The sequence below is a fragment of the Myodes glareolus genome, chromosome 3 (assembly GCF_982192425.1).
Source record: "Myodes glareolus chromosome 3, mMyoGla1.1, whole genome shotgun sequence".
In the NCBI taxonomy this organism is placed as follows: Eukaryota; Metazoa; Chordata; class Mammalia; order Rodentia; family Cricetidae; genus Myodes; species Myodes glareolus.
The window spans coordinates 114985822-114998937 of NC_142028.1; the positions used below are offsets into that span (position 1 = coordinate 114985822).

Consider the following 13116-nt stretch of genomic DNA (forward strand, 5'->3'; position numbering starts at 1 on the left):
AAGTAAAGCTTCTAAGTCTTTTTAAAAAGGAAATGCTCACATGTTAGGATAGTCATCATTGGTACAGTGAAACGGAAGTGATATCTGAAGATATAATCTCTTTGGTTAGAGAAAAATGAATATTAGCTTTGAACAAGAACCCATAAAGATTTTTACCCATATGTACCTCCCACATTTTCACCTTTTTCTTGCTCATAGTCTGTAAACAAGATCTAAAATCCTTGAAAAGGGGATGTACTTAAATTATTGAAATTGGCACAGTTTAACTCAGGGTAGCCAGAGAATGATGCAGTTTTAAACATAGCTGAGAAAATGTGTGGAGGGCATTTATGAATTTAGGCTTCACCAAAATGACTAGTTTTTAGTAGCAAGTCATTGCTCATTAAGGTCTTCGAGAAGAGTTTCAGTCATTGTATGGGTTCAATATTATAGTCCACAGAACATTAGTTAAATACTGTTGGTTTGGAAATCTAAAACATAGCACATAGGCAGTATGCCATATTCCCTAGGGAACCCACAGCTTCCATATGTGACTGATGAAAACCAAGTTTAACTTTGAGAATTTAACAAATAGGTCTCTGAATTCTGTCACTGAAACATGGGGAACATCCATGATGACTTTGAGACCTCATGTGAAAGGCTTCCTTCTCTTTCGTCAAGCATGCTTACAAGCCAAAACCCAGTTTCTCATGTAAGAGACTAATGAGATACTTTATGTGTTCTCCCAAGTTTACTATATGGCTGTGTTCCTTAGTCTAACTGTATTGATGACAGGAGATTTAAGGCTACCCAGATAATTTATCTGGTAAAGTTTATTTATAGGAAAATGCTAGAAATGTACAAGGCTACCTTAAAGTTGAGAAGTAAAGTGGTATAGTATTGTGCTGTTTTAGCAAACCTAAATAAACAGTGAGATCTTTGAAAGTATATAATTCCATATAAACTGATACATTAATGTCTAAGGCTTTGAAAACAGTATTTGTTGTATACATTACATGCAAAACCAAGTAAGCATATAAATGTACTCAAACCTCCATGCAGCCCCAATCCAAATGATCTTTAGATATATATGAGTTAATAATTATAACAATATCTAACCCAGTAAGTGTAATAATACTTTATTAAAACTCATTTTTTTAAAAAATGATTGCTTTTATGAACTTTGGTTTTCCTATGAATAAACCCAGAACCATAAAGTCACAGAGGTCACTGAAAGTCATTCTGAAAGCAAGGTCAGAGAGGAATTGAAGGCCAACATTCTAGCATGACAATGCACATCCTTCCTCACCAGGTCATCCACTATGACATGCCTATGAAGCTGAGGCAGCTGAACTATTCTATTACAGCAGGCATGTAAATCGCCCATACCAGGTTTGCTCTGCCTAGAGATACCAGCTGGTAACAAGCAGTCGTTTGCAAAAGCTGTTTTCAGTAAAACACACATTTTATCTTGACACTGCAGGCCTTCATTAAACTATGCACTGAAACTTGTTTTGAAATAACCAAATGAAATTCTGTCCCTTTTCTTCCTAATTGCTTCTAATAATAAAGTTAGTTCTCACTGGCCCCACTGCTGCTGCGACATCTGATGGTAATGAGCGGTTCCTGGCGGAAGGCATTGTGACTTAAATACCTGCAGTTTATCTTTGTGTTGCAGGCCACCTTTCCTCCCCCTCAGACAGAGGAACTTATTTGGAAGTTACTAAATGAACCTTTGTTTGCTCCCTCCATTAATTACTCTTTGGTCTCGCAAGTTTGGCGGTCTGCTTTATTAAATGGCCTAAGGAGGTCAATTAAATTGCTGTCCTGTGACTTTTACTCTGTGGTTGTTCAGCATGTACCCAAGCTTGTGATGACTTGCCTTAGCCAGTAGGCAGCTGGGCAGTCTCAGTCATCATCCATTTGACAAGACAGCAATGATTGTCCTGACCCCACAACATCCAGAGCCCTTTGTTTGCCCTTCCAGCACATTTTGGAAGAAGACCAAGTCACCAAACAGATGATCTCATCTGTTTGTCGGTCATCCTCCTCCTGTCTTCCTGCTTCACCTTTCCCTGTCCACTTGTTCTTCTACCATAGCAAGAAGAGAAGGGAATGGATTTCTGGTCTTTCAGACAAGAATGTGCATTGAATTTTACTCTAACAACAATATTATGTATAGTGGTTAATAGTTACAGGGATGTATATCTCTGTACTCTAGAAATCTTGAAGGTTCTGTGCTTGACCTCAAAAGAAGGTTTTATTCTCAACAGCCAACCTCAAACCAAATATTGAGCTAACTAGGTTCTAGGCTGATCACTGAAATGTCATTTAATAATAAGTTAAGACTCAGGATTTCGGGGATATTCAATGCAATTAATTTTAAAAAGTACACACATGTGTATATATGTGGGATTTGGATTGTACACATGGGTCCATATTAATGGCAGTTGTGGTGCAGCAGGATACATAGTTCAGAACTGTCACCAACAATTTGAGTTCACTTGTGCCTTAGGGACCTCCACTCCTGCAACACCAAAGAAAACAGTTTCAGCATGAGCCAGTGTGAAGTACAGTTGTAATTTATTAAAAAAAATAACAGATTTAATAACAGGAATTTAGAGAAAGGTGATTCGGGGTGGGTAAGACATACTCAAGCATGGGTAGGAGCTTTCCAAGGCAGTAACACTTGAGTGGCTGTATACACTGTTTGGGTGGCTTTAAGGTTGTATCTCAAATGGTTGATTAAATCTTTCCCCTGCTTTCTGGTAACTGAGATTATAGGATGGTCCCAATAGTGTCTCAGATGGGACTGTTTTCTGGTAAGATAAAATCATGGCCCTAAAGAACTGTGCAAGAGATGAAGATATATATATATATATATAAATTTGGGTTTCTGTTACAATTCCTAGAAAATTATAGTTCTACAGCTGTGAAGAATGGTCACATAGGCTTAGTCAGCCCTAAGGTAGGCTCACTGCTTTTTAACATTCTAATTGGAAATATCTGTATCTAGAAGAGATATTTTATCTATATTGGCAACCTTCATATTATCCTGGGATTCTTGTTGTCAGCAAGTAACAGACCTCAGCTTAATTCAAGAGTAAGGGGACATTCTCTTTTCCTGTGTCTCCCTCATTTCCCCCCACATGCTTCTAGTCTGCCTCATTAATACTTTGTGAATGAGACTATTTATTGTCTATAGCTTTTGTGTCAGGAATTAAAAATAAAGGGAAAACAGCATACCATTATACATGGGGACACCACCATCAGAGGAGAAAGTGTCATCAGGAAAATGGTTGTTTAAAGTAGGTATACAAATGTCTTGGCCTACATCTCAACTCTAGTCTTTCCTAATAGGTACATGGAAGCTAGCATATCACTTGGCCCCTCAACGTCTTTTTGTTTTGGATTACATGCAAATGATCCAACAATGTAGCTCTTGTCCACCGGAAACAGTTTCAGGATGAAGTACAGTTGAAAGCCTCAGCTATGGTTTAGTTAGAGGGTTGCTTCCTCTACTATTTTTGCTTCAAAGCTGGCTTCTAAATACCATTTTTGTTCCCAAATTAAATTAATTTGTTTCTATGTGTTTAACAGGGAATCCTGAACAACCTCATAGAACCACCACACTTGTTAATTTCCATCCACTCTAGCTGGTGGCTCACCTCTGAGTTGTCCTCAACTAGAAATGGAGTGTAGACTACCACTGCCTTTTGTACTGGCTTTCCTCTCTGGACATAATCTTCAGAATTCATATCTTAACAGTGTGGATTTGTTAATTTTTATGAAAGTGAATTTTGCAAAGGACATTCTTTTCTGCCTGTTGCTTTCATTGCAATATGATACAGTATGGAAACCGTGAGTCATACAGACATGGGTCGCATGTAGTGATAGTTGTCACTGAAGGTAATATGGACCACATTTCTGTTTATTTCAGTTTGCATTCTCTCTGAACCATATTTTCTTACGGGAACTGATATCTTTCTAATCTTTCTGTTTCGTCTCTGTCTGGTTTACTTTCATGGATGCCTATGGTTTACCAATATTACTGTGGCCTTCAGAGTTAGGACCTGTCCCTGAGAGAAAAGCAATGCTCAATTGTTTAAACTACAAGTTTCATTGGCCTTTTGCTAAGAAATTGACAGTTCTTAGTATATGAATAGCCAAAACAGTCCTTGCAGAATAGCAATGCTGTCTGGAATCCAGGCTGTTCAAGTGGAAAATTCAAGTTCTTTGATTTTCCACGTGTATTGACTCTCTTCATTCTCAGTCAATATTTGCGTTCTTTGTGCACATAGTTATCTTGCTTCATTTCCTAAAGTAATGTAGAGAAGACTGTTTATTTTAGCTTACGATTCCAGGCTGTGGTCCATCATTACCTGAAAGTCAAGTTTGAAGCACCTATCACATTGTACCGAGAGTTAAGAGCTGAAAGCAATCCATACATTCACTTCTGTCACTTTTCTCTTCTTCCACAATTCAGGACCTCCTGCCTTTCTAGGGAATGATGTGGGTCTTCCTACCACAATAGTATTGTCAAGATATTCTCCCATAAACATACACGAAGGCCAACCTGATCTAGGAAATCTCTCATTGACAACTTATTCCCAGTCGATTCTATGTTGTGTCAAACTAACAACTAAAACTAACCATCAACCAACACGGAAAAAAAAAAAGGTGTAAACTGAGTGATTTTGATGAGTTTCACTAGGGTAATTCAAGAAACAAATAAACAAAAAGACTAAAATCTAAGGTTTTTAAAATAAAGTATGATAGCTGCCTGAAATACACAACTCATTTTAAAACCACTGGAGAATGTGCTGTGATAAAAGGTACTGTGAGTTTTATTTCAGTTTCCATTGGAACTGCCAAGTCCTCTCAAGTTCTGCATAGTTCATTGATTCTGTAGCAAGCCATTTTCCTGCCCTAGAATGTGGTTTCTAATTGTTTCCATGTTTCATATTATGCCAATAAGCACATGGATTGGTCTGGGCAACCACATGGAGGAAAGAAAATCTTTGGAAAAAGTGAAGCAATGTTACAGTAAAATGTATGCAGCTGGCAATTTCACTCCAAGGGTGTTATTTGTGGGTGACTGAGTGCACAGTTGGCAGCATCCCCTGAAAAATTAGTCTCCGAGGTAGGATTGGCCAAGGTGATTCCTGGCTCAGGAAATGCCTTTATTCACTGGATGATTGTCTACTTTTTAACTTTTTCCTTCATCTGTGTTCTTTTGACTGCCTGGCTTCTACTTTATCTCCCATCTCGTGGTTGATAAGATGGGGAAGCCTGCTTAGAAAATGCTTGAGCAGCCTTTTCAATGTTCAGGGCTGAAATATCTGGGAGGAGATTTGAAGGACATCTGTCCTTTACTGGGTCTCAGCAGTCAGCCATGGTTAATTGCTGACAGATGAAACTATTGCTATTGATACTGTCTTTCAAACCTTACAGTATGAATTGACCAAGTTACAGAGAGCTCTTGTGGTGAGAGTTAAGGCTATAAATATTTGAAAGAGGAAGAGCAATTTTGCCACCTGACGTATTAGACATGCTTTGAATCGTCAATCAATTTTTAAAATATCGTTCTAGAAGTCAGGAATTCTATTCTATCTCAAAATATCCATATTGTATTTTCCATTATAATTTATAGAATTATAGAATCAATTGATAACACACACCCATTGCTAGTTTGGATAAAATACTTTCTGTAACACGACCTTCATTGTTGCTTAGGTCAGAAGATATGAAAATCCCTTATCACTAAATCTTGGTGTGTGTGTGTGTGTGTGTGTGTGTGTGTGTGTGTGTGTGTGTGTGTGTGAATGAATAAAGATCAGATGCTGCCAAGGCATGGGAGACCAGGCTGCTCTTCATTTATCAATGAGTTAATATTTCCGAACTTAACATATCAAAACTTCATATGTAGGTAATGGACTAGTTCTAACCTAGTGATCACTCACTCCTCTAGTCCTTGAATGTCACTTTTGTAAACATCTCTAAGAATCAGGGTGAAATGGAAACATCTTCCTATTTAGCCTTGTGTCTTTAAAAATAATTGTGAGTAAGAAACAGAAAAAAAAAGAAAGAAAAGAAAAGAAAAAGAAACCAGACTCTGGTCAAAATTTTTCTTCTTGTTTTTTAAAAATAAACCTTGAGCTTATTTTCCGTGCCTGACGTCCTTCAGGGTTAAAATGTGACAGGATTGCACTGGAGATTATAAATGGCAGGGTTGTTGTTTTCGTTGTTGTTATCGGTTTGGAAAGCCTGGCCATGGCCAGTGGCAGACTAATGCTTGGCTTCTCTGGTTGTCAAGGTTCAGTGAGTTTAATGGAGAGCAAATGCTTTCCAAATGCCAGGTCTGTGTCTTCTTCCAGATAGAACTGGAAGCGCCAAAGGCCTTGAACATTTAATTTCTCAAACTGTAGCCCAAACCCTGCCTATCTAAGGCAGCAGAAACTGCTTTTTCCTTAAGCAACATTGGGAGCAGCAGCACAAACATTGCCTCTGGAGCCTACATGATGTATGGGATTGTTTTGAAAGTTCTGGATAGTTAGTGTAAATGGGACACTGGCAACAAAAGGTGTGATGCTCATCTTGGCAACCAAACGGATGTCTGGGGCATTATCTAGCAAGTTCCACACTCTTGCTTTTCTCCTGTCGGTGTCAGATAAAAGAGAAAGAATCCAGCCATTTTCTGGATACTGAGTAGTTCACCAAATTTCATCCTTCATTTCCCTGACCATCTTCACAGCTAAAATGCCAGCCTACAGACTCAGGCCCAGTGTCAGCTAAAGCCATTTAGAAACATGACAATACATATCGAAATCTGCACTGGAGGAGGTAATATGCAGTTAGTTCACAGTGACTGTGTAAGGCTTACTGTCACCCTAGTCATGCCATGTCTAGTATTCCTAGACTAGGTTAAGTTAGTTTTATGCATGGTAAAGTAATCGCCTTCATAACCCATATTTAGGGGACAGTATATTTATGATTTTTCTGTTTTTAGTCAATATAATTCTAGCATGGATGATGTTCAGTAAGCATGCAGTTTATATATGGCTTTGTAGTTTTGTCTCTATTGACTGGTCTACAGAAAGTGTTCTTGCATAGAAGTACTTCAGCAGCTAATGGAACAGCTTGATAACTGTGATACTTGAATGTAGCTGGTTCAAAGATTATGGCTAAACCAGAGATAGAATTGATTATAGGGCTATTTGGGTACCGACTTGCTCCTTGGGAGTGACTAGTGATAAGTATTTTAAAGGCTCAATAATTCATGTGGGAAATACTAATATCTAGGTATTAATATCACATAGTTATCTTTTGTTTTTAACCCAGCACCTAAGCTGTGGTGACTACCTTTTTAAGTCACAGATAAAGTTCAGAGCAAGCCTCCTGCATCAATAGCCAGCAGATATGTCAAGCAGTAAAAGAACAACTTTTAAAACTTGACAAGTGATCCAGAAAATTTTGGAGTGTTTCATGAACTGGTAAACTGTTTTGTCGCATACAATTAAGATGATCAAGGGACTCATTTTTAGTGTTATGATTGTAAAGTGGAGAAGCACTCGTGTCTGCTGATTTGGTATTACTCACTTCATGTTCGTGATGGCCTCTTAATCATCGCTAAAGAGTGGCCAGTAAAGATAAAGTGAAAAGGGGAAGCATATAAACTTTGCAACTTGGGAAACTATATGGTAAAATATACAAAGCATAACACTGGCTGTAAAATAACAGAGTCATTGGACAAAATATTAACCAATCTGGTATTAACATGGTACCAGGAGAGTTATTATAACTTATAAAAGTTAACTGCTCAGTATGTAATTTTTGTATCCACTAAAAATATACCCTGATATTTGTCTGAAAGTTTTTTTTTTAAATTTCAGGTCCTGTTATTGAATGACTATTTAAAGGGAAGAACAAATGTGACTTTGATTTATTTTATATGATGTTTCTCTGCTTGCTGTCTACCCCTAAGAGAAAATTCTAATTCTAATAGCCACTATGGCCACAATTGCTCAATATGGATTGATAGTTACTTTCTCAAGTTATGGTATCTTAAGCATTAATAGTTAATTACTTCAGGCCCTTCTTTGGCCCCTGTACCTTTTGCCTTAGATTTGCTTCTCAAAGTATCCAGCAACAAGTACATTTCAGAGAAGGATGCTAGAAATCTGGAGAGAAACTGTTTGGTTACAAGTAAATGTCAGATGGTGTGCCAAACTTAGTAAGTCTTTAGTAAATTTAAAGAGCAGATTGTGTTTTCAGAAAGTGATGGACAATTTAAAAATAAGCCAATATAAGCTGCAACATATCTGTTTATAAAGTTTATTGGGTACTTCAGTGTGCCCCTTCTAAGATAAGGTGTATAGAAGTGACCAAACCAGGAAGTATACACAGTCTTCTCAGCAGCTCATAAACTCGCTTCAAAATAGACTACATATAAGACACAAATCAATTCTCAACAAAAATTAAAATGTTCAGATTATATCCTTCATTCTCTCTGATCATAAAGAAATAAAGATGGGGATCAACAGTTATACAAGCCACTGAAAATACACAAATATATGGAAACTAAAGAACAAACTATTGAACAATCGGTGAAGGAAGAAATCAGAGAGAAAATCTGAAAATTCCTAGAATTAGATGAAAATTAAAACACAATGCACTAAAATCTATGGAGCACACAGAAGGCAGTCCTTAGAAGAAAACAGTATGTGCCAATGTTAAAAAAGTGGGATATCTCAAATTAATAGCTTAGTAATTAACCAATTTGTGTATTTTCCCCGGTGAAGACTGTTTTGGCCACAGTCAGCATCCCTTAGTTGCCCACAATGTTTATGTAACGTTGAGACCTCATGGGTTTTCCCTGGTCCCCTTTGTCATTTCTACAGCTGTTATTCTTGTTCAATTCTTGTTTAGGTAGCTATATTGGGGAGACTTTATGGATGTAACTTCTGACTTTGCTAAGAGACAGAGTCTCAATGAAAACATCCTGATCCTCTTACGATCTTTCCACCCCTTCATCTGCAATGATCCGGGAGCCTTAAGTTTAGGAGTTTTGTTACAGGGTTCCTAACTCTGCATTTGGATTGGTTGTGGTTTTCTGTAATGGTCTCCATCTGTTGCAAAGAAAAGTTTCCTATATAAGTGGTGATAACTACCCTTATTTGTTGGTCAGCCCTGAAAACACGCTTAGAAGTAACATTACACCGACCAAGCCAGTGTATTTATATGTTTAGGAAAAAAATATATATGCATGCACACATATGTATGTAACAGTGATATATGAGAAAAGAGACCATGAATTCAAAAGAGAACAAAAAGGTATATATGGGAGGGTTTGAAGAAAGAATAGAAAGGGGAAATTGATGACATTATAGTATCAAAAAAATAAATCTACCGAAAATAGCTTAGTGATGTACCCCAAATCCTTAAAATAAGCAAGAAATAGTAAATCTCTCTGAAACATCTATTTTCTCATAATCTCATGCAGCATACTCTGATATTGGAATTGAAAATATTCGTGTAGTATAGGGCTAAGAATGAAAACCTTAAAGTATTTATCACTAAATTTCAGCTCTCCATCCGGTGAAACCAGATAAAATCTGTGCCAGGTAGACTGAGAATGAGTGAGAAGGGAAGGCCTTCCTACGTTTGAGAGAGGACCAGCAATGGAATGGCTTTTTGCCATTGCTTAGTTGAGTTTGGGGGAGGCCTCTTATCGTACACTGACACCATAGATGTTCACATTCACACTATGAGCCTACAAAGTTATTTTATCTGCTGCAGCAAGACATCAACTTGATGTCTTTTCATAATTAAAAAAAATTTCTTTGGCTTGATTTTTGTGGGTTTTTTTTCCCACATGAATTATTGTTCCTTAAATCATGTGGCTCCCTTCAGCTAATATTTTGGTAAATTTGTCAGATATGGTGTAGGTTTAACAAATGGTCAGAGGATATATGGAGGTGTTCAACCTCTGCTCATCAATATTGTTCCTTGAAGAACTTTCTTTTGTGCTTTTTCTTTGAGTTGCAGCGTATGATAGAAATAGAAACACCAGATTAATCTGTGAATGTAGAAAACATATAAAGAATTTTAATACTATTACAACTCATTTTTACTGAATTTGAACCCTTTTTATTTTATTTGCTTAGACCAAGAGGTGATTTTGTATGGTTTCATAGTTGAGAGAAAGGTAGAGGAATCAACCTTGTGAATTTAATTTCTGCATCCTAAATAGATAAACACAGTAGAGTGTCTCTTCTTCCTTTTTCTTGTCAATGAAATTGTCTAGTGGTGAAAACTGTAAGAAGCAGCCTTAGTGTCAGAGGACAGACTCAACGCAAACAGTGTCATTCACATAATGTTGTTAGTATTTTATTAAGCTGAAAAGCAAATAATTATCTAATAATTCTGTTTACTAGACCAAAATCTTCTAGCATCTATGAAAACAATGACTATAGTCTTTGTGTAATTCCAAAACCATACTTTGTCATCATTGCTTTTCAAATAAAGGACACCAGTTTTCCTCCTTCACCAGAAGAGATGTTTTTCATTTGGTCACAGTGAAACAACACTTCCACTTTTCTTTTCTATGTGGCAGAATAGGTAAATATTTTCCGACCTATGGCCTCACTAGAAAATATAATGCCTTTGTCATTTTTACTGTGCTTTTTGCTGCACAGTGGACACATAGATAAATCTGAGGCTTACTACAGAGTTGGAATAATTATTTGTCACATCTAACTAATTGGGTTGAGAAATACTTACATGGCTTGTTCTACTCCACATTGAAATAGTAGGCCATTTATCTTAAATGAATTGTACTGTTTAAACCACTTTGACATAATGACCCTCCAAAACCATGCTTAAATACCAGATATTACTGTTGCCTTAGATGCTACATATTTCATTTGTCTTACAAATACCATTGTTTTTCTATTTTAAGTAACACTTATTGTCTTGTGTATTACATGTTAATAGATTTTTCAAATTATTTCTAGTTTTCTTTAAACAAACATATTTGTCAATTATAAGAGTCCATTGTGGAATAGTATGTGCCTTTAAAATCTTGGTAGATGAACACTATCTAGCAATGTAGTTTAAATGTCTAAGTATAATCTTTCTGATGTGAATCATACTGTCTACCCAATAACAAATGTGTTTTCCTCAAGTACTCTAAAATTTCATTTATCTCTCTCCTTATTTTATTCAGCAACAATCTGCAACTTATTTTTCTCCCAGAAAATTGAATCTGTTACTGCTTAATATTCCGACTCGTTTTTAAAATGTGGTTTATATTGGCATCAGAGTAGCAATTTACATATTTGGGGATAACAAGAGTGCATGCCAGGAACAGATCAACATAAAATGAAATGCAGAAAAGCTGTTTTCCTTCAACAACAACTCAAAGGGATGCTAAGAGAAGAGTTGATGTGCATCTGGCCTGAATATGTCACTTCTTTCTTTAGGTGAAGTGTGACCAGTATTGGCCCAGCAGAGGCACTGAAACTCATGGACTGGTCCAGGTGACGCTGCTGGATACTGTGGAGTTGGCCACATACTGTGTCAGGACGTTTGCACTTTATAAGGTTTGTTCTTTGTCTTTTTTCTCCTTCTGTATTCCTCCCATTATTTAAGGAGACCAAATCCCCAAAGTCTTACCTAAACCATTGGTCCCACTCTCAACAGGGAAGAAAGAAGTCATTCTCGAGTTCTCAGTCAACCCAGCCCCTTTCCTCTTGGACTAGGGTTTTATCAGTAACCGTGAAACTTATGCTCTGAGAAGGTTTCCCCAATGGAAGAACTAATTTTTCCCCTGGGATACACAAGAACGCTCCTGATGCTTGTAGCCAGATGCAGAATACTTCTCACATGAAATACTCACCTGTCTGAGCAGATACCGATCATTTAGGGATAGCTCAGGGCTTGGATCTCCAGGTAGTGTTTCTTCCAAGGCTGTACTCTAAGAAGAAAGAGCTGAGACAGCACGTTTTAGTGTAACTCACCCTTGCCACCTAAGGTTAGAAAGCAGCACCTGAGCCACTATTCCTTTGTCACAGAATGGTTCAAGTGAGAAGAGGGAAGTGAGACAGTTCCAGTTTACCGCCTGGCCGGATCACGGGGTTCCAGAGCACCCCACACCTTTCCTAGCTTTCTTACGAAGAGTCAAAACCTGTAACCCTCCTGATGCAGGGCCAATGGTCGTGCACTGCAGGTAAGGACCACTGAGATCATTTGCTTTATTTGCAGCCCAAAGGATCGGAAGTAGAAATAGAAGTACAAACTGGTCTATGCTGAATGTTCTTTTTGCAGCTTGTTGATGCTGGGAGATGGTAAATACCTGCATTCAAGTGGCTCCCGTTAATTGAGGCCTGTACTAAGGTCAATAGGAAGACTTGACAGGAAGGCATAATGCCTCTGGATGCAGGACAAGTCCTCCCTACCACATTCCCACCCCACCCACTGATTTCTCTTTGGTGCAAGAGTAAATAATAAACACAGAATTAAGTGTGCATGTGACCATAAGCAAAACAGAAAATATTAAATGTTAACATTATCATCAGGGTTAAATTTTACCTTCTTTCTAGTAAAAAGTTCTTTAAAAATATTTTATAAACTTTTTAGCAAGCTTTTGTGGGCTGGATGGATATAACATTTCCATTACATAGGAAAATGTGGAAGAACATAATGCTGGAGTCAGCAAAGCATTCATGGAGGATAATTTAGTATAAAGAAAGATATAATTTATCCATTATTAATATCAGTTCACATACAAAAAAACACCATCTTGATCTTTTAAATGTATTTGATAAAAGACATGCAATTTAGAATAAATTTTATTATGTACATTGAAATGATAAACTGTATTTCTCTTGAAATGTATAATTTATACCTTTACTCAATTCTGACTATAAGCCACTATATAATCACAGTGTCTGTATGTGTAAGTTCCTGTATTTTAATATTTAGTTTATCTCTTCCAGATGCCTGAGCTCCTCTCAAATATCTCTAGTAGTAAAGTGTTCAAGATGCCTAGTGAGACTGTATATGTTCTCTAATGCTGAATGTATTCTGTTCGGTGACACAACATGAATCTGCTCATGTAATTCCACAATGGTTCTT

General features: G+C 37.2%; 1 protein-coding gene across 20 annotated transcripts in view; it reads left to right on the forward strand.

Moving 5' to 3' along the window:
- Window positions 1-13116, forward strand: part of Ptprd (protein tyrosine phosphatase receptor type D) — a 1378451-nt gene that overhangs the window by 1321316 nt on the left and 44019 nt on the right. For all 20 annotated transcript variants that reach the window (XM_085686142.2, XM_087904910.1, XM_087904905.1 and 17 more), the window contains 2 exons: window positions 11463-11582; window positions 12054-12208. In XM_085686142.2, coding sequence (XP_085542268.1) covers window positions 11463-11582; window positions 12054-12208 — 275 coding nt within the window. The remainder of the gene's footprint in view (window positions 1-11462; window positions 11583-12053; window positions 12209-13116) is intronic.